We start from the raw sequence: 20162 nt of genomic DNA on the forward strand, positions 1-20162 counted from the left end.
CCAACCCCTAGCCCTGCTGCAATTGCTCCTTGCCACTATTGCCTGCTCTCCTGTCCCTTCTAAGCCAATTAGCAGTGACAAAAGAGGAAAGAGAAAGGGCAGAAGAAGAAGCCTTAGACCGCATTGACCCATCTCCCACTGGACAGATGTATGAACTGTGGCCAAAGGAAAGGTGCAAGCAAAAGTGCAGTGGCAACAGCAGTGAGGAGGAGGTAGGTCTTCACTGAGAGGAGGCCCGTAGAAGGTATCATGCCCAAGTCCCCCCACAAATGTTACAAAACACACATTAATCCGCGTAGAGTTTAGACAGCAGGAATGTACTACTACATAACCCAGTTCCGTTTTGGCATGCAAGCCAGAAACTGCCTCTCTCTTCCCATTGAAAGCTGCAGCACGCATGGATGTGACCAATTCATTAGCCTTCAACATCATGACCATTAAGGACAGAGCTAAAACTGAGCTGGATAATGCGATCAAGGAAGGAGTGATTCCAGAATTCAAACAGTAAAAAGATCAAAGAGGTTACAACAGTGCAAGATACTGACTAGACTGACTTTTGGCTACACTGGTGAGACATTGGATGCTGCCTTATTCCACCCAGCTCAGTTTTGTCTACACTGCCTAAAGCATAGGCATCTCTTTACAGCTAGGTAGCCGTGTTCGTCTGCCATAGTCAAAACAAAACAAAACAAAACAAAAAATTCCTTCCAGTAGCACCTTAGAGACCAACTAAGTTTGTTCTTGGTATGAGCTTTCGTGTGCATGCACACTTCTTCAGATACACTGAAACGGATACACTGAATACTCTTACCAGGAGATGCTGGGAATTGAACCTGTGATTCTCCGAAGGCAAAGATAGATGATAGGTATAAAAACTGTCAGTTAATTTATGGTCCTCTTTGACATCTCAGTTGAGACATGTTCTTTAAAAGTATTTATTTTGTTAGGGCATCAGGAATGAACTGAATCACTTGGAAGCACGATTATTCTTTACCGTGGGTTGTTCTGAATATGTGTTAAGCTGACACTTTAACTGTCCCTGAAGCTCACTGGAAACGTATTTTGTTAAAGAGGGTGTATAAATAATAGAAAGAAATGTAGAACAGTTGTGTCAGCTGGGATAACGCTATGATTGTCAAAACAGATCCACTCCTTGTGCCTGCCTCTCAACTCCCATCCCAGATTTAATTTGAGTTGAGGCTACTTGCCAAATCTCAACTCTACCATCAGAACAATTTCCATATGCTCTAGCAAACAACCGTGTTTCCGTTTAAACTCTGGATATCACAACAATTTATCCAGCTGAGAGGTTGCTCAGTGATCATCTGCTTCAGAGATGAAGAATCTGTGGCCCTCCAGACATTGCTGGACTCTTAAGTTCCATCAGCCTCAAGTCAGCATAGCCAATGGCTAGGGATGCTGGAAGTTATAGTTTAGTAACGTCTGAAGGGCCATCTCTGGTCTACATCCCATTTGGCTAGTCAGTCCACCTCTGACTACAGGCCTTAGGATCTGGCAAAGCAATTCTAATGGGGAAAGGAGTTAGAAGCACCAAGGAAGGAAGGGGGCAGAAGGGCAATTATGGGGGTGTCAGGTGGGTATTTTGTTGCAATAGAGAGCAGAGTGCTAGGCAGAGCTGGCCCAAGATATTTTGGCACCTGAGGCAAACCAAAAAATGGTGCCTCTCCCCCTGGTAGGGAAGAATGGGTGAGTGAATATCTACCTCAGGAGCAAGGAGGGGAAATCTACGTACATCAGGATCAGCTGCCCCTGTGGATCCTGCCATGGTGCCACTTGAGGCAGCCACCTCACCTTGCCTCATGTGTGAGCCAGCCTTGGTCCTCAGGGAGTGGGGATGGAACAAAATGTTTGATTTGGAACTTTTTGTAATCAAAGAGGTTGGATGACCACCTGTCATGTATGTTCTAGTTGAGATTCCTACATTGCAGGGGGTTGGATTAGATGACCCTCTGTTCCCTTCTACCTCTACAATTCCATGGCTGCATGATTCAATGAAACCATCTAAAATCAATGACCTCTCTACCAGGAATGGTACCTTGGTCCGTAGCAACGTCCTCGTCTTCCTGGCTGGCATGTTAATGGGATTCAGTCGCTACTTGGAATCACCTGAAATGGTCATATTCGGACGCTTCATAACTGGTGTTCACTCTGGTAAGAGAAATGTCTCTGCCCAGACTTCCTCACTTTGTGTGTGGGTCTCCTCCTCCTCAAGTGTATAGTTCCTTCTCCTTTAGGGTCCAGGTAATGCACAGCCACTTAAAGCTACGTATGTATTCATCTGAAAAAAGCATATCTGTACTGTATATATAGATTATTAGAGCCACTGCTGCCTCTCTTGCTCATGACATTCCACATTGAGCTTTAATTTGAAAAGCAAAAGAACGTGCTTTTTAATTCAGAGAAATGAGTTACCACCTACAGTGAGTGAGTGGGAACATTCACAAATTATTGAATGTGGATTCATTGCATGCACTTTCTGAATTAGGCCACTGCCCATAAAATCTTGTTCCACAATAAACTAATTGCTAAGATCACACATTATTCTGCAGAAATATATATAAAAAAATAACAAATTGTCCAGTAGCACCTTAGAGACCAACTAAGTTTGTTCTTGGTATGAGCTTTCATGTGCATGCACACTTCGTATCTGAAGAAGTGTGCATGCACACGAAAGCTCATACCAATAACAAACTAAGTTGGTCTGTAAGGTGCTACTAGAAGGATTTTTTTATTTTGTTTAGATTTTGTTGTTCCTGAAGATATTTAGCCCTTAGATATCTGAGGCTGCTGGCTGATTGCCATGTCATTCACCACCTTCCTTCCCTTTTCTTTCCTCTTCCTACCAGGGATCTGTCTCAGTGTGGTGCCCATGTACCTAGGAGAAATTGCCCCTAAGAACCTGCGTGGATTCTTGGGCCTTGTACCAAGCATTTTCATCTGTCTGGGGGTCTTCTCTGCCCAAGTCCTGGGCCTTCCAGAGCTGCTGGGAGAGGTAAATGCCCAGGCCTGCTAGCTTCATTGCTGTCAGAATGTAAACTGATGACAGGATGGGGAGGGCACCACTGGGAGCACCTAAGAGTCCTAGCAAAAGGAGTGTGCTAGCAAAAGGTGTTTTAGTAAAGAACATGTTGGACTTTGGATGGGGAGACATGAACTTACAGATATAAAGTTCACTGAATCACCTGAGGCAAATCACTGTCTGAGTCTAGCCTACCTAACAGACTTGTCCTCCAATCTTCAAACTCACACTGTTGCTAAATACCACTCTAGCAGATGACACCATCACCCCTGCTGTCAAAAAGAGCAATAAAGCTGCATTTTATTCCACTGCCCCCATTTCTCCTACTAGTTTAGAAAAGGCAGACAGGCTTTTGCCATCTTGAATCCAAACATGTCTTTTCAAATGCGCTCCCCACTTCTTCAAGTGGTGAGAAGTTCTAGGAGAATGACTTGTCCATCTTTGATTCTCTTTGGGGAAAAGAGAAGGATGGCGAGTTAATATGTTTCTGCTATATTGATTTACAAATATGCAAGGTGACCATAGATGGAGGTGAACATGGGGCATAGATGGAGGGCTTCCCCTTCCCAGAGGTGTCTCCAGTTATTTCCTAGCCATTCCCAGCCATTTTAGCTCTTAATTTCCCTAACATAAGATGTGCCTGCTGGTATGCTTGGCCTCTTGGCCATTAAGGAACCTTAAGAACTCATTCTGCCTCCTTTAACATTAACAAATGCTAATCTCCACAGCAGCAATCAGATAGCAAGACCATAAGAATGTTATAAGAAATCTAGCCATTATACAGGAGAAAAAGTCTCTGCCACAGAGAAAAGAGGAGGCATCAGGGATCTTGTTGGAGAAAGTGTGGGGAGACAGATGTGGTATAGGAGGGGAGTATCTTGCTCAGGTCATTCTTGTTTCTATCCATGCACCCACCACACCCAAAATAATGAAATACCTAGGTTTGCAATACATTTGGAATTTCCTAGAAATATCTGGAATACTGCATTCGGCAGCAGCGTCCAGACAAAAATCGTGAAAATGTCTGGGAAAATCCAGACATGTGACAGTCCATGTCGGCAGTGTTATTTGCTGATTTTCTATTAAAAAAAAATAGCTCAAAAACAGCAAAAAGGTTCAACAACTTTGGCCAAAAGTTTGAAATATGGCAACCCTAGCAATACCCTTCAGGACTAGGCTTTCCTATACACTCTGTAAGGAGAAAGGGCTGCAGAAAAGGAGCTGTTAATCTATCAAGTCCTTTGTGTTTCACAACCTGCATAAAGTATCCTCTTTGCCAGAAAGAAGCCGCAAAAACCCCTCTCATCAGGGGGGGGGGGCACTCTCTCTCTCTCCTAGGATGCCTACTGGCCTCTGTTCCTCTCGCTGGTGGTTGTTCCTGCCTTCCTGCAGCTGATCCTCCTGCACTGGTTTCCAGAAAGCCCCCGTTACCTTCTTATTGAGAAGAATAATGTCGTTGGAGCTACTGATGGTAAGGGAAGTGCAAGGATCTTCATTCCTTACCACTTGAAAATATTTTGGGGGTGGTCATGAGGGGCCAGAAAATTTTGCTATTGCGTGGCAGGGCTACCCACAGCCTAAAGGCTTCCAGCTGGCCATCCCTGCCCCAGATACTTTTCTCATCCGCGTTGTCCTAACCCTACAGCACTGCGTTGGTTCCTGGGCAAGTACGACGTGCAGGATGTCATTGAAGAGATGCAGGAGGAGAAGCGCTCGCTGGCTTCTGTGGAGACGGTGTCTGTGTGGCACCTGCTCTTGGATCCCTCTGTGCGATGGCAAGTTCTCTCCGTCGTGGTGATCAACATGGGCATGCAGCTCTCAGGGATTGACGCGGTAAGGGCTGCAGGGTCGATCACCACGCCCAGGCTCTTCACCCCTGCCACAAGGCCGCTGGGCTGGGCTGGCCTGCACCTCCTGCACCTTCATTCAAGCACAACAGTGTTCCAACCTTGCTGCTCTCTCCCCATGTTTAAACCTGTGGGCCTATTCCCCCCATGTATCTGCAGCACCTTCCCTGCTTGGAGCCAAAGAACTCTGAGCTAGGTGCCAAAAGTCAAGAGTTACTGTTGCTCCCCCCAAATCATGAATATTTATCTAAATTTCTGTACCGCCTTTCCTCCCAAAATGGAGGCAAATTGCAAAACAGAAAAACAATGCATAAATAAATCAATAAATCTAAAACCTTGTAAAACAGTCCTATCCCCAAGGTTGCCGGAAACAGTGCTTTTCAGCCATCCAATGCCTGGAGGAACAGGAATGTTTTAAAATTCCACCAGAATGTTAATAGTGGGGAACTACCACCATGGAGACCCTGTCATAGGCAGCACCCAGCACTGCCAACAGGCTGAGATGGTTGACATTCTTGGGTACTCTGGTCCCAAGCCTTTTAGGGTTTTGTAATTATCCATCCTTAAAGAAATCAGCCCTGAGTGCTCACTGGAAGGACAGATCCTGAAGTTGAGGCTCCAGTACTTTGGCCACCTCATGAGAAGAGAAAACTCCCTAGAAAAGACCCTGATGTTGAGAAAGATGGAGGGCACAAGGAGAAGGGGACGACAGAGGATGAGATGGTTGGACAGTGTTCTTGAGGCTACCAACATGAGTCTGACCAAACTGCGGGAGGCAGTGAAAGATAGGCGTGCCTGGCGTGCTCTGGTCCATGGGGTCACGAAGAGTCGGATACGACTGAACAACAACAACAACAACAACAACAACAAGCTAGTTCCAGGCTTTGTGCACCCTGAATAGAGCTTTACTGACACCCACTCTGCTTGCAAAAGGAGGGAGAAGGGTCCCACATGTACTTTTCACTCTAGCCCTGCCTGCCACTGATATGCAGCCCTTAACAGATTACTCCCAAGCAAATACAGCCCATAGCAGAAAAAGGCTCCCCACTCATGTTTTACATCATGCATTAAAATGATTTACTATAATTCATGGTAGAGCATAATTAATCCCGGGAGGGAGGGGTTGGGTGATTAAAAATGAGGCACTCATATCTTAATAAAAGTGCTGTTAGTACCAGCATACAAATGGTTGCCATAAGCAGCCGAAAAAGGGTGATTTTTCTTATTTTACAAGTGTGCTACAGAACGAAGAAAAGTGGTATGCCTCCAGCTAATTTTGATTTGAACTCAGACCCTCAAACTGTCTTTGCTAAGTCCCACTGACATGAATGGAGAGGATAGGCAGAAATGGTCTGGGGGTGCTAACACAGACAACTCGGCAGCAGTTCCCTCAGTTCCTTGATGACCCTGCATAGCTGCCCCCTGGATTTCCTTGCAGCCTCACGAGGTATGCCATTGTCCTTCCTACTCTTCTAAGCCACACCTACCCGCTCTGCTTATGATTTCTCCTCTTCATTGACAGATCTGGTTTTACACAAATGTCATCTTTGAGAATGCCGGCATCCCTGACCCAGAGATCCCCTACACTACGGTTGGCACGGGTGCGATTGAGGTTGTTGCTGGCTTGATAGGCGTAAGTGTGGAAATCTCTAGTTTGAGTTTGGCTTGTCCTTTAAGAGGGCATCATCCTTCTGATTTCCTTTTGCACTGAGAAAATAATTTGTATGTACTTTTCATAACGAAAAATTCTTTCCAGTAGCACCTTAGAGACCAACTAAGTTTGTTCTTGGTATGAGCTTTTGTGTGCATGCACACTTCTTCAGATACACTTCTGCATGCACACGAAAGCTCATACCAAGAACAAACTTAGTTGGTCTCTAAGGTGCTACTGGAAAGATTTTTTTATTTTGTTTTGACTATGGCAGACCAACACGGCTACCCACCTGTAACTTTTCATAACGAGACAGGGCAATAATTTCCTAACTCCTTTCCAGTGTGGAGGGCACACTCTTTTTTTATAATTTTTATTGTTTTTCTGTTAAATCAACACTGGGGTGTCATTATATCATGTTACATACAAAAATATTAGAACTCCGCCGAGTTAAGACTTCCCTCCCTCCCTTCAAGTAGTTTTTAAATTTCAATTAACATTAACACCTTTTACTATTCATCTCTGACCCTTATCATATTTCCATCTTCTTCAGGTTCTGGTCAAAGATTGCTAAAGTCTCATGTTGCAGGAATTATGTCAGTCCTGTTAGTGTCTTTAAATTTGTACAGTTTTATTTTAAATAGTCAATAAATTTACTCCAATCGTTCTGGAACTTCTGATTATCTTGGTTCCTAATCTTGCCCGTCATCTTCGCCAATTCGGCGTACTCCATCATTTTTAGCTGCCAGTCCTCTAGTGTTGGTACATCCTGAAGTTTCCATTTCTGAGCAATCAGAATCCTTGCTGCGGTGGTTGCTTACACAAATAATCTTTGGTCTTTCTTAGCAATCTTATCCCCCATCAACCCGGGCAAAAATGCTTCCGATTTCTTGGGAAATGTATATTTTAAAATCTTTTTAAATTCATTATAGACCATTTCCCAAAAGGGTTTCATCCTATCACAGGTCCAGTGGAGGGCACACTTTTGGTTCCTTCAGGATGATCTCTACCCATTTTCAACTGGAAGGATATTGTTCACAGCCGGGATCTTGGAGAAGAGAACCTGTGAGGTTGCTTGTCACTGCCTGGCCCTAGCAAAGAGCCTTTTCTTGCACTCATTCTCTGCTCTCCTTGTGTTGCCAAACATAGCCACCAGAAGAGAACTGCTCACTTGCCCTCAGCACTCACCAGACACTGCTTTATGAGGCTGGATACACATCTAAAGCACCCCCTGGGACTCCTGGGAATTGTACTTTACCCCCACAGAACTACAATTCCCATAACTCTTAACAAACTACCATTCTCAGGATGGCGGCAATGTGCTTTAAATGTACGGTGTGTACGCAGCCTAAGCTAGCAGCACTTTCCTTCCTGTCCTAGCTATGTTTCTTCTGGGCCTCTCCTGCTGAGTGGTGGCAGTGCTCTCCTTAACAGAGCATCAGCCAAGGCGCAGGCAGAATGAAAAGCAACAGCTTGGAAGATCTCTCCAGCTGCCTCTCATTCTCCACTGGAGGTAGGGAATGAGGACCATGCAGCAAGTCTACTTATAAGTAAAGAGGAACTGTGTTCCATGCCTTTCTTTCTCAAGTGGGCAATGTGGGAACTGGGCCATAGGCTGCAATCCTATACATGGAGGGCAACCAGTGTGGTACCTCCAGATGTTGCACTCCACATCCCATCAGCCCCAGCTAGCATAATCAGGGATGATGAGCGTTGTAGTCATAAGAACATAAGAGCTCTGTTGGGTCAGGCTAAAGGCTCATCTAGTCCCGCACAGAGTGGGACTTGCTTCTGAGTAGACAAGGCACTGCTAGATTCTCTGTGATTAAAGAGCAGCACACAGAAGAGTGGAGCGTTTTGCCTTGTGGCTTGGGAGGCCAGAGGGATCACAGAACCAGCTTGGTCTCTCAAACTCGAGGGTTGAATCATTAGTGACTTGGTCACAGCCCCTTTCTCTCGTCACCCCCAGTCACCTTATCACAGAGAGGAGGATAATCAGTGGCACCTCCTGTCTGTGGAGAGTGACTCGCAGTATTGTAGGAGGACAGAAGTAATTTATTAATCAGATTGCTTGCTTCCCGCAACAGGCAGGCATATGTAACGCTGATGATTTGCCTTGGGAGATGAGTCAAAAGGACCCTTCTGATTATCGCTAATAGCTCATATGTTTGCATACAGCAGGCAGGTAAAGGCTTGAGGGGTGCAAGGGGCACTAGCAAGCATAGTTACATAAACAACAGATTTGCAGGACACATCCAGTACCGGCATTTTGGTTTGTTGGCTTGCTTGTTAGACGAGAGGTATAAATGGCAGGACGATCCCATACCTAATGCATCTTGTCGCTGTCTTATTGCAACGAGGGTGCTCACTCCAGCTGTCACCGTCCCTTTGACTCCAAATTTCAGCCTAGCTGGGGCAGATTTCCAGCTGGATATCACCCAGGGCTGCCCATGTCGGACCTGTGCCTCTCCCTATTACACAGGCACATAGCTCTCCTGCCCACCAACCGCCTTTGCTGCCCATCAGCAATGCCTAACTCCGGCAAGCTCATCGCTCCATCAGCCTGATTGCTCCTGAGTGCCGACAAAAACGGCCCCCAATGGATGCACTGAGGTTGGTTATAAAATTACAGGCATTTGTTCTGCTGTCAGCAGCTTTCCTGCTTTGGCTTCCTTCTGGCAGCTTCTACACACACACACACACACACACACACACACACACACACCATCACAACCATAGGCTTCTGGCTCCCATGATACCCTCCTTCCTTCCACAACCAGTGCACAAACTGCTCCCATAGCTGGAGCAGAGCCAGGGGTACATCCACAAAAGTTTGTTCCTGAGCCCCCTTTCCATCAGCTTTAATGAAAACGACCTCACTTCTTCTCTTAGGGATGAACTTAACGGTTCTGCTTCTCAATGGCAGCTGCCTCATAATACATTGGATGAAAAGCCCTTCCCAAAGCTAGGAATAAAACCAGGACTGTGCATTTCCAGGCTAATGTTGTGCCTTCTTTATGTTGACCTCCTTTGTAATGTTTTATTTTGAAATCTTTAATATTTAGTTTCCTGTTAATTATGTTACTCTGAATGTATACTTTATATTTGAATTTCTTCAGTAATGTTTATTCTGGATTGTTTTATTTGATGCTTTAATGTATGTTGTAAACCGCTTTGTTTCCCCCCCTTAAAAATATAAAGTGTTATAGAAATTATTATTATTATTATTATTATTATTATTATTATTATTATTATTATTATTATTTGTTGTTGGACTACAAATCTCATCATTCCTGACCTTTGGCCATGCTAACCCTAGCTAATGGGAGTTGGGGATCCAAGCACACCTGGAGGGTACTATGTTGGCTGCCTCTGACCTAAACTATTTGATCTTGGAAGATAGAATGCAGAAGACAATGCCAAGTATAAGGAAGATGTCACATACTCAGCCAGGCTATTGGTTCATCTTGCTCAGCCACTGTCTATGGGCAGCAGTTCTCTATGGGCAGAACTTCAGACAGGGTGACTTTCCCTGCTCTACCTGGAGATGCTGGGGAGTGAACTTGGGACCTTCTGCATGCAAAGTGGATGTTCCACCAATGTCAGATCTCTTGTTCTAAAGGTCAGATCCCCATCACCACCACCACATGTTGTGTGTAGAAGCCCAGTATACAAGCTATGCCGTTGGGACACCTGCACAACCAGGTGCCCTAAAAACAAGGAGCCCCCACTCGTGAGCATGCACTCACAGGTAGGACTTCCTTCTGATGCACCTGCAGGGAACAAATGTTTGTGGGGCAGGGGCTAGATGTTGCATTGGGGCACAAACGTATGCCCTGCATATCACTAGGACATACTGGATCCCATATTGGATCCCACTCTCCCCTAGCTCTGGAACCAAACCTAGAATTTCTAATGGTTGGCATTCCAGCCCCATTGTATAGGCTAGTGATGACCATACTTGGCCCTCCAGCTGTTTTTGGACTACAACTCCCATCATCCCTAGCTAACAGGACCAGTGGTCAGGGATGATGGGAATTGTAGCCCCAAAACAGCTGGAGGGCCAAGTATGGCCACCAATAGTATAAGCAATGGGACAAGATGGTTCTGCATCCATGCACTGTCTACGTAGCTAAGGATGATGTTGCTCCATGCAGTACCGTTGGTGTCTACACAATAAGCTTGTCTGTATACTTTGTGTATATATTTGGGGCAATCACAGAGACCAGGGATGGAAACCTGAGGCCCTCCAGACATTATTGGACTCCACCTCTCATCAGCCCCAAACAGCGTGGTCAATAGTCAGGGATGATAGGAGTTGTAGTCCAACAACATCTGCAGGCAGTGCTGGCTCAAGACACTTTGCTGCCTGAGGCAAGGTATAAAATGTTTTCCTCTCCCATGCCATGTTCAGAAGCCAACTGAATCTTACTTCAACACCAGCAATGAGGCAGTGTCCTCCCTTGCCTCCAAGAAAGGCAAGTACGGGCTGTGAGGCACACATAACTCTGTCCTCCAACAGAAGGAAAGGCCTAATGGTAGAACCAGCCCTGTCTGGAGGGTCACAAATTCTCCATCTCAGAACAGACAGAGACACGTGCAAAACCCTGTCTCCTCAATTTCCCCCTTTCTCTTTGACAGTGCTTCACCATTGAGAAGCTGGGACGTCGCCCTCTCATCATAGTTGGGTTCTGTTTCATGGGCATCTGCTGTGCAGGCATCACCTTGTCCCTGATTCTGCAGGTAGGAACAGCCCCATAGACACTTATATACCCATGGATGGCTGACAACATCTCTGCAGTCCCCCCCCCCCCGTCACATATTATATTTTTGTGCTTCAGTTTGCACAGTGGGATCAGAAGTGCTGGTGGATCCTCAGAAACTCTATCCTGTTATTTCTATACCACTGGTTTCCTTTTTCACACCTAAATGCTAAAGTGTAAACATAAGCAAGGCTTGGTCCTAGTTCATGAAATTGGTGCAAGTACAAGTGTGCAAGGGGGCAGGATGAGGGGGGCAGGTTTATTTGAGAATCAGGAGATGGACGAGAACTACCATCTCTGGAATACTGGTCCAGCTAGGTGGAGGACACCAGCTAAGTTAGGAAGCAAACAGCTAAGCTTGGAGCTATGACAGCAGGGTGTTGTGCCTCAGCTGCTTGGAACTGAGGTGTCTACTCAAGCAGGGGTCACGGGATTGGCACAGTTAGCAGTCTGCAGACTGGGACTGAGTGTGGTCAATGGAGCTGTAGGATGCAGACCTGGATGTAGTGGTAGAATCTCAGAGCTGAGAGAGTGCCAAAAGGGCCCAACTGCATTTGTGTAAACTCTCTCAATAACCTACTGTCCTTCCCACAGGCAGCTGTATCCTGGATGCGTTACGTCAGTGTGGCATGTGTCATTGGCATCATTGCAGGATTCTGCATGGGACCAGGTACGTTTCTGGTGCCAGACAGAGGCATCCAAAGAAATAACAGGGCGACAAAGCTCCTCTTCAAGATCCCTGGGCACCAGCAAAGCTGTGGAGGGGCTGGGATCACAGGAAACCTGGTCTGAGCTTGAGGGCCCCAAGAACAGGAGTGTGAGGGAATGGATGCGAGAAGTTTGCTGATAGGATTCAGGTTATTTTGGGCCCTAGAGGAGATGCAATGAGTAGTGCAATGAGTTTTCTTCTTTTTAGTGAGGTAGGAGAGCTGAAAATAATGCCAGTATATTTCACATCTGGCAATCAATGTGCCCTTTTGGTTTGAGATAGTACATGGGAAGGCGAGTCTAAAATGCCTGGGGACATAAATTTTCAAGGCCCTCTAGCAGCTATGGTGGCTCATTTACCAGAAGTAATGGATTAACATTAACTATGGTGTATATTTTGCTCTAGGTGACTTGGTTGGGTCAGAATTGAGTATACACTTCCAGTATTTATGCTAAATACAGGACTTCTGGAAAATGAGCCACCATAACTGCTAGAGAGCAGTGAAAACTTGTGATCTGGGCTTTTTAGACTTGTCTACTTGGGCACTAGTGGGACATGGGTGGCGCTGTGGTCTAAACCACAGAGCCTAGGGCTTGCCGATCAGAAGGTTGGCGGTTCAAATCCCTGTGATGGGGTGAGCTTCCATTGCTCGGTCCCAGCTCCTGCCAACTTAGCAGTTCGAAAGCACATCCAAGTGCAAGTAGATAAATAGGTACTGGTAAACGGCATTTCTGTGCGCTGCTCTGGTTCACCAGAAGCGGCTTAGTCATGCTGGCCACATGACCTGGAAGCTGTACGCCAGCTCCCTTGGCCAGTAAAGCGAGATAATTGCTACAACCCCAGAGTCATCTGCAACTGGTCTTAATGGTCAGGGGTCCCTTTACCTGGGTACTATCTGAAGCCAAAGGGGCACATTGGTTACCAGATGTGATTATTTTTTTAAGCTGTCCTACCCCACTATTTGAATTTTCCTAAGTGCTGAGGACATTTATTTATTTATTTATTTATTTATTTATTTATTTATTTGATAACAATTCTACACTGCTCTTGACCAATAATATGAGAATATAGACTTAAGAACGTAAGGAGAGACCTGCTGGATCAGGCCAACGGCCCATGTAGCCCAGCACCCTATTCTCACAGCATCCTATTCTCAACCAGATGCCTGTGGGAAGCCCACAAGCAGTACCTGAGGGCTATGACCACAGCATTCTCCCCCACTTCTGATTCCCAGCATGTGGTATTCAGAGGCATACCCTGGGTACATTTTGAGTACCCAAAGGATCATGGTCAGCAGGCCACTGGTGGGAATCTGAATCTGTCACCACCCGCCATGCCCCAAAACTGGTGCGGCATGAATTGCCTAACGGTGTCTTGCTTTGGATTTCAGAGGCAACTCCTGCGATTTCTGCTAACGAAAGGGCCAAAGCAGAGCTCTCTAAATATGATGGACGAGGCGGCTGCTGGTTTACCCAATTGATGTATTAGTGTATCCGCCAACAGATCCATAACTCATTGTCGGCCCAGAATTTATTCGCTGTAATTACATCTTTAATTAGGATTTTAATGGCTCATTGTTCACAAACAATGATGAATCTGACTTTTAAAATAAAAATATCTCTCTTCCCACTCTGGGTGATCTGTGAGCAATGCTCAATCAGGGGTTTTTCTTAACAATCCCTGGATGGATTTCCCCCCAGTATTATTAAGGCTGGTGCTTATTTTTAACAACAACAACAACAAATATTATTATAATTTCAAGAAGCAGTACTTTGTGTTCCTGAAAGAAAGTGATGCCGCCTAAATGACCACCATGTAAAGAGGGCAGATCTTGATGCACTAGGGCAGATAGATCTGAAACCTTTCTGTTGCAGGAGCACAATGTCTTGGCTCCTTCTGCTAAAGAAGTGTCTGTCATCAGCGTCACCATATATGCAAGGGTGTAGGGCTACACTGAACCAGAGAACAGTTTTGTGAATGTCTTTATGCCCCTTGATAAGCAGTCCTTCACTTACAGCAATTAGAGGGGGTACTCAAAAGCATGCGGAAGTGTTTATGGGTTGTGGGGGGAGAGGGACCACATCTCTGTTGCCTTGGAAACTAGGCTGACAATCCTGCTTTGCTGCAGTTACGCTGCTTTGCCCTCACTCGGAAGCCCTCTTCCAGCTCTGGATGCACCAGAACATGTGTTGGAATGGGCATTCATGCTCGCAACCTACTGAGAGCAACGTAGTGCAGGCAGGCCACATCTTCACTCAGATGTGCATCCTGGTATGCATCCAAGTGCACATTCAGGTGTGGGTGTCACCTATTCAACCGATCTCAGTCGGATGTGCGCTCAAACAGACATTTCCATGTGACTTCTGGCAGCCTAGATAGAGCCAGATTAGAGCAATGCAGCTTAGTGTGGCCTCCTCACTGTTTTTGCCATGTAGGCCAAATCTGATTGGCTCCACAACATTAATCACTTTTACTGCATCAACCATGATAGTCTGAGATCACTTGGTGTTTTTTTTTTTTTTAAGGGAGTGACAAAGCAGCAATGGATTGAGTGAAAAGAAGTGCAAAAAGTAGAAGACATGGAGTTTGATTAATGGCTTTTGCATCCTTTATAGTATGTGTTTTGCCCTGTTCTGGGGGCAAAAATGTGGCACAATTCTTTCTTTCTTTCTTTCTTTCTTTCTTTCTTTCTTTCTTTCTTTCTATTCATACACCGCTTGGTTGTAAACAAACAAACAAACAAACTCACAGCAGTTTATAAAAAGATAAAAATGTTAGATGAAAATTCACAACCTTGCTTTAAAACATGCAAAAGTCAAAACACTAAAACAAATTAAATTTAAGTGGTTGTCTGTGTAGGTGGTCTTCCAATTTGACCCTGCAGAGGGCAGCAGTGAGCAAAATAAATGCCCCCTCCTGTGCAACATTATTTAATGTCAATCTTAATAATTAAGATTTATTGCTGGGTTGTTTTTATTTTTATTATGTATTTTGTGATTTTATGTTGTAACCACCCTGTGGGTATAGGGTGGTATACAAATTTAATCATCATCATCATCTTTGGGGAACCTGATGGTTTGAAATAGATGCACCCCTGCAAGGGTTATTTGCAGGCTCTGCCTTTGACAGTCTGGCCCCACTAACAGGGGCTCAGGTTAAAAGCCTAGCCTGGCCTATTTTATTCTGAGTGCCATCTTTCCCATACAGCTGGAGTTCCATTTCTGATGACAGCTGAACTCTTCAAGCAGTCGCACCGGCCATCAGCCTACATTGTGGGTGGGTCCCTCAACTGGCTCTCCAACTTCACTGTTGGCTTTGTGTTTCCCTTCCTGCAGGTAATACTGGGCCCCTTTGAGCGGCTGGTAGGCTCCAGGGTCCCCTGACTAGGAAGGCAAGAGAGTAGAATGCCTAGTGCAGGCATAGGCAAACTCTGGCCCTCCAAATGTTTGGGACTACAATTCCCATCATCCCTAGCTGACAGGACCAGTGGTCAGGGATGATGGGAATTGTAGTCCCAAACATCTGGAGGGCCAGAGTTTGCCTATGCCTGGCCTGGTGGTTCTCATGGCAGGCTCCTTCTAGCAGTGGTTGCAGGACACAGCACAGAGGAGAACCACATGCTGTATTTCTGTGTAACCTAGAACTTTCTACTAGAAATGGGGAAGGAGCTCCATAGGTATTGCATAGCTTAGTACTTTCTCGGTAGTGGCGATGGGGTCATGCTCCAGCATTCTGAGTGGCAGAAAGCACACGTTACAGTAAACCAGCCTTCCCAACCTCATGCCCTTCAGACGTTTTGGACTGAAGCTCTCCCATCATTGTGGTGCCACTAGAGCCCTTCCACCTCCTTCCCAAAGCGCAGCACCTCACCTAACTGGCTTTGTGAAGGCATGGAAAGGGCTGGGGGAGAACATCAAATGTTGCTGAGGGCCACCAAAAAAGGCCTCAAGAGCCATGCATTGGACCACCCTGATCTACATTATTAAATCCCCGTCGGGGCCAGAAGGAAACACATTAAGAGGAAGGGGAAGAGCCATAGCACAGTGGAAGAGCCACTGATTTGGTTGCAGAAGGTCACAGGTTCATTCTGCAGCATCTCCAAGTAGGGCTCAGGGAAAACCCTGCCCGAAACCCTGAAGAGCTGCTGCCAGTCGTAGACCGGAGTGAGGAACCTTAGTCCCAGGGCCCAAATGCGGCCCTCAAAGCATTTCTGTCTGGCCCTCAGAACTCTTCCCACACCACACCTGATCCCCAGCCACACCCCTTCTTCCCATGCCCTGCCTCTCACAAACTGCTTCACACCCTTCTTGGGGTGTTTTTGTTTATACCCTTACCACGTCTTTTGTTGCCTGGATGGAGGAGGGAGAGAGATGTATAAGTATGTTCAGAAACTAGCCTACTGTATAGTGGCAATATTTATATTTGTTGCTTCACTCACTTTTGCCTCTTCACACCTGACACCTTCCATGTGGCTTCCAGAAGGAAATGCTGAAAAGGGTTCTCCAACCCTGGATGTAAACAATACTGAGCTAGAAAGACCAATTGCCTGACTTGATGTAAGGCATCTTCCTAAGAGGCCTTAATAGGTAAGAAGAGAACCTGTGATGGTGAGGAATAGGAGATGCTGGGGTTTGCTAACAGAGAGGGTGTCCTAAACACTCAAAATGCTGGTGGCTGCTTCTTAGTGCACTGAACCAACTGAATGGATGAGGACTGAATGGATGAAGCCTGTTCATGTCCCTCTGCTTATCTGGACTCTTCTTTGTTTCCATTCCCAGATGTCTGCTGGTGCCTTCTGCTACCTGGTCTTTTGTGGCGTCTGCCTTTTGGTGGCACTGTATGTCTATTTCATCATCCCCGAGACCAAAAACAAGACGTTTGTGGAGATCAGCCACATGTTTGCCTCTCGCTCCTCCTTCCTCTCCGGCTTGCCAGATTCTGTCAAGATGATCAAGTTCAATGGTTATGGTTATGGTACCCTGGAGAACAGCTCCCTGGAACTCTCTGGCTCAGGATCCAACCTTCCATGATGATCTCCCATTCAGTGTTTTGGGGGTTCCATTTCTCCTATTGTTGGGAAGCCACCTCAGTGAAATGGCAAAGGGAGACAATAATATTGATTCTCTTCCTGTAACTTCTTTCATCTTGCCTGGACCAGCAGTACAAAAGGGACCGGGGGAAGACTTTGGGGAGAAGCATCTAATTTAAACATAAGAAGTCTGACTCTGCCCCCAGGTATTTTGGGTGCACTTCTGTCCCAAATCCTTTCTTCCTCCTTCACTGTCTTCTTCTGAGGGCATTGAGGGATAGCTATCCTCAGGAACTTGGTTTATACACACAGTTTTTTTCAGAATGTCATGAATGGGACTCATCCTCTTACCTTTAAGGCATTTTGAGGATTTTTTTTGGAGACCTCACCTGCTTCCCGATTTTTCTGGTAGTCATGCCAACACGTGACTGGAAATCCTATTGAGAGATCACCAATAACAAGTCTTCCCAGCAGTGCTGCAACTAAACAGCAACGTCTGAACCACACCAAAAGACGAACTCAGTACCTACCCTGTTTCTCCTAAAATAAGACATAGCCATAAAATAAGCCATAGCAGGATTTCTATGCATTTGCGAAATATAAGCCGTTCCCCAAAAATAAGCCATACCCCGAAAATAAGCCATAGTGACGTGGTACCTCCCATTAAAACAGCCTGGAGAGGCGTGGCTATGCAGCGTACCGATGCGACACGGTTAAAATAAGACATCCCCTGAAAATAAGCCATACTGTGTTTTGTTGAGCGAAAAAATATATAAGACGGTGTCTTATTTTAGGAGAAACGCGGGTACCTGCATATCTGTAAGAGAACATATACATTCCACATGCCACTATGTCCCAAAAGGCGAAGACAGAAGTCAAATGCCCACTCAGTCACTGATTTACTCCCTAGCAGAGCAAGAGCAATACACTGCTGGGACATTCCACTCAACATTAATTAATTCATAACAAAACTATTCCAGGGGTAGGGAACTTGTAACCCATCAAGTTCAGTACGGCCTACACCAGAGATGGAGAATCTGTGGCACTCTAGATGTTGCTGGACTACAACTCCTGTCACCCCTGACCTTTGGCCATGCTAGATTGGACTGATGGGAATTGGAGTCCAACAACGTCAAGAGGGCCACAGGTTCCCTCATAACCCCACAGAATCTGAGGTTATTTCCAGACCACCTGGTTATTGAGAATTCATTCTGATTTGTTACACAACGCTTCTGAGTCGTGTTTTCCAGGTTGTTTCCCTCCAACCCAGCCCTAGAGATTGAAAATAAAGAGGAATGTTTTGGGTTTGTGTTCTGAGAAGTGTGAATTTTGAAGGATAGCTGTGTTTTGGTTCATTAATTGGTTCAAGATGGCAGGTTAGGAAGTTTTTCATTAAAATGCAAGCAAAATTGAATTTCTTCTCTATTCTAAGCTGGGCCCTGCCAGTGCTTGAATGGAATCACCTGAGAACCATATGTGGGCTGCCTTGAATTCCATGAAGGAAGAATGGAAGGGAATCCCATTAATAAATTAAATTAGGGTGGTGGATGGGGAAAGGGTTAAGCACACCCTCCCCTTGCTGGTTCTCTGCTTTATACCACCTGTTACCAGAACAGGTTTTTTGTGGGAGCCAGAGGTAGAATTGTTACATGTACTTCATTTAGCATCTAGTTCAGCCAGATGAACTCTTTCCAAAGTTGTATTTATCATTTTATTTGAAAATTTGTAATCCACTCCTTCATAAAATATAACATGGTGGCTTACAGTAAAATACAGTAAAATCAACCTATAAATATATGTGAAGCATAATTAAAAACATCAGTACATACTGGTTCATTTGAAGAAGAAAAAATCCTGTCATGAAGGCCCAGGCGCAGAGGAAGCCTCCTCGCTACCAAGGGTGGCGAACAGAGGCACCCCCTGGAGGCGGGGTGCCCTGACGTTGCGTCGTGACGTCACAACGCTACGTCAGGACAGAGTGCTCATGCGCGAAATCCGGCGCATGCTCACTCCGCCGCTGGGTCGCCGCTGCTGCTCCCGTGGCGACCTTGCGAGACACTGAGCGATCGGCGGCTCATGGGGCTGCTGAGTGCAAGCGTCGGGCGTAAGGCTGTGCTGCTCGCGCTCAGCAGCCCCACGAGCCGCCGATTGCTCAGCGGCTCACACGGTCACCGCGGGAGCAGTGGTGGCAGCCTGGCGACTGAGTGAGCATGCGCTGGATTTCGCACATGTGCACTCTGTCGCCGGGCCACCGCCGCTGCTCCTGCGGTGACCGTGCGAGCCGCTGAGCAATCGGCGGCTCGCGGGGCTGCCGTGCGTGAAAAGCAGCACGGCCTTATGCCTGCCGCTCGCGCTCAGCGACTCACAAGATCACCACGGGAGTAGTGGTGGCAGCCCACGAGCCGCCCATAGTGGCGCTGGCGGGCGGTGTCCGGACAAGCCAGGGGCGGCACAGCCTTGCTCCGCGGCTTGCTTGCAGGCCGCTGAGCAGGTTTGCAAGCAGGCTGCGGGGCGAGGCTGCCTTGCTCCGCGGCTTGCTCGGGGCCCGCCGGCGGGGTGGGGCAGGGCTGGCCCAAGTGTCACCCCCCTCCCCTGCAACCCAGGGCGCCCCGCTATGCCACTGTGAAGGCCTGTCTAAAAAGTGCAGTTTTCAGGAGACACCTGAAAAGATGGCAGGGACGTTTCCAGTTGGAGTTTGCAGGTAAGGCGTTCCACAGGGCTCAGTCCCTCATGGAGGCCAACCGAATTTAGGATTACACCAACCCTCATGTTATCATTAAGCAAGAGACAAGGTGGTGTAGTGGTTGGAGTTTGGAGGTTCAAATCCCAATGTTCTGCTGGGTGACCTTGGGCCAGTAGCTCCCTCATATAAATCTGCTTCCTAGGGTTGGTGTGATGATAAAATGGAAGGTGGGCCAGATGTGGAATTTTTCACTCTCTGGAAGATGGGTGGGTTTGGGGTTTTTTCTTTTTTTACACAATAAACAAATAATTTGTACACACAGAGAATGGAAAGTTTTATAGTGAATGACCACTAGATGTCCCTGTTGGTCAGTAATCTCAAGTGGATGCTTTCAGTAAAACTGAGCTGCGTGAAGCTGCAATCCTAACTTTACTAGCCTA

At 46.3% G+C, this 20162-nt stretch overlaps 1 protein-coding gene across 4 annotated transcripts in view; it reads left to right on the top strand.

Annotated features, from left to right (window-relative positions):
* The window catches only part of LOC117047076 (solute carrier family 2, facilitated glucose transporter member 9-like), a 36029-nt gene extending 18431 nt beyond the window's left edge, over positions 1-17598 (top strand). For 3 of the 4 annotated variants that reach the window (XM_033149834.1, XM_033149833.1, XM_033149835.1), the window contains exons 4-12: positions 2048-2172; positions 2868-3013; positions 4379-4511; positions 4686-4873; positions 6410-6520; positions 11180-11281; positions 11896-11971; positions 15218-15345; positions 16789-17598. In XM_033149834.1, the coding sequence (XP_033005725.1) occupies positions 2048-2172; positions 2868-3013; positions 4379-4511; positions 4686-4873; positions 6410-6520; positions 11180-11281; positions 11896-11971; positions 15218-15345; positions 16789-17040 (1261 nt within the window). In that variant the 3' untranslated portion in view covers positions 17041-17598. Of the gene's footprint in view, positions 1-2047; positions 2173-2867; positions 3014-4378; positions 4512-4685; positions 4874-6409; positions 6521-11179; positions 11282-11895; positions 11972-13400; positions 13740-15217; positions 15346-16788 lie in introns of those variants that run through there. The other variant, XM_033149836.1, reaches the window with a different exon arrangement.
* Positions 17599-20162: the final 2564 nt, after the last annotated feature.

Source organism: Lacerta agilis, chromosome 5 (genome assembly GCF_009819535.1).
Source record: "Lacerta agilis isolate rLacAgi1 chromosome 5, rLacAgi1.pri, whole genome shotgun sequence".
Lineage (NCBI taxonomy): Eukaryota > Metazoa > Chordata > Lepidosauria > Squamata > Lacertidae > Lacerta > Lacerta agilis.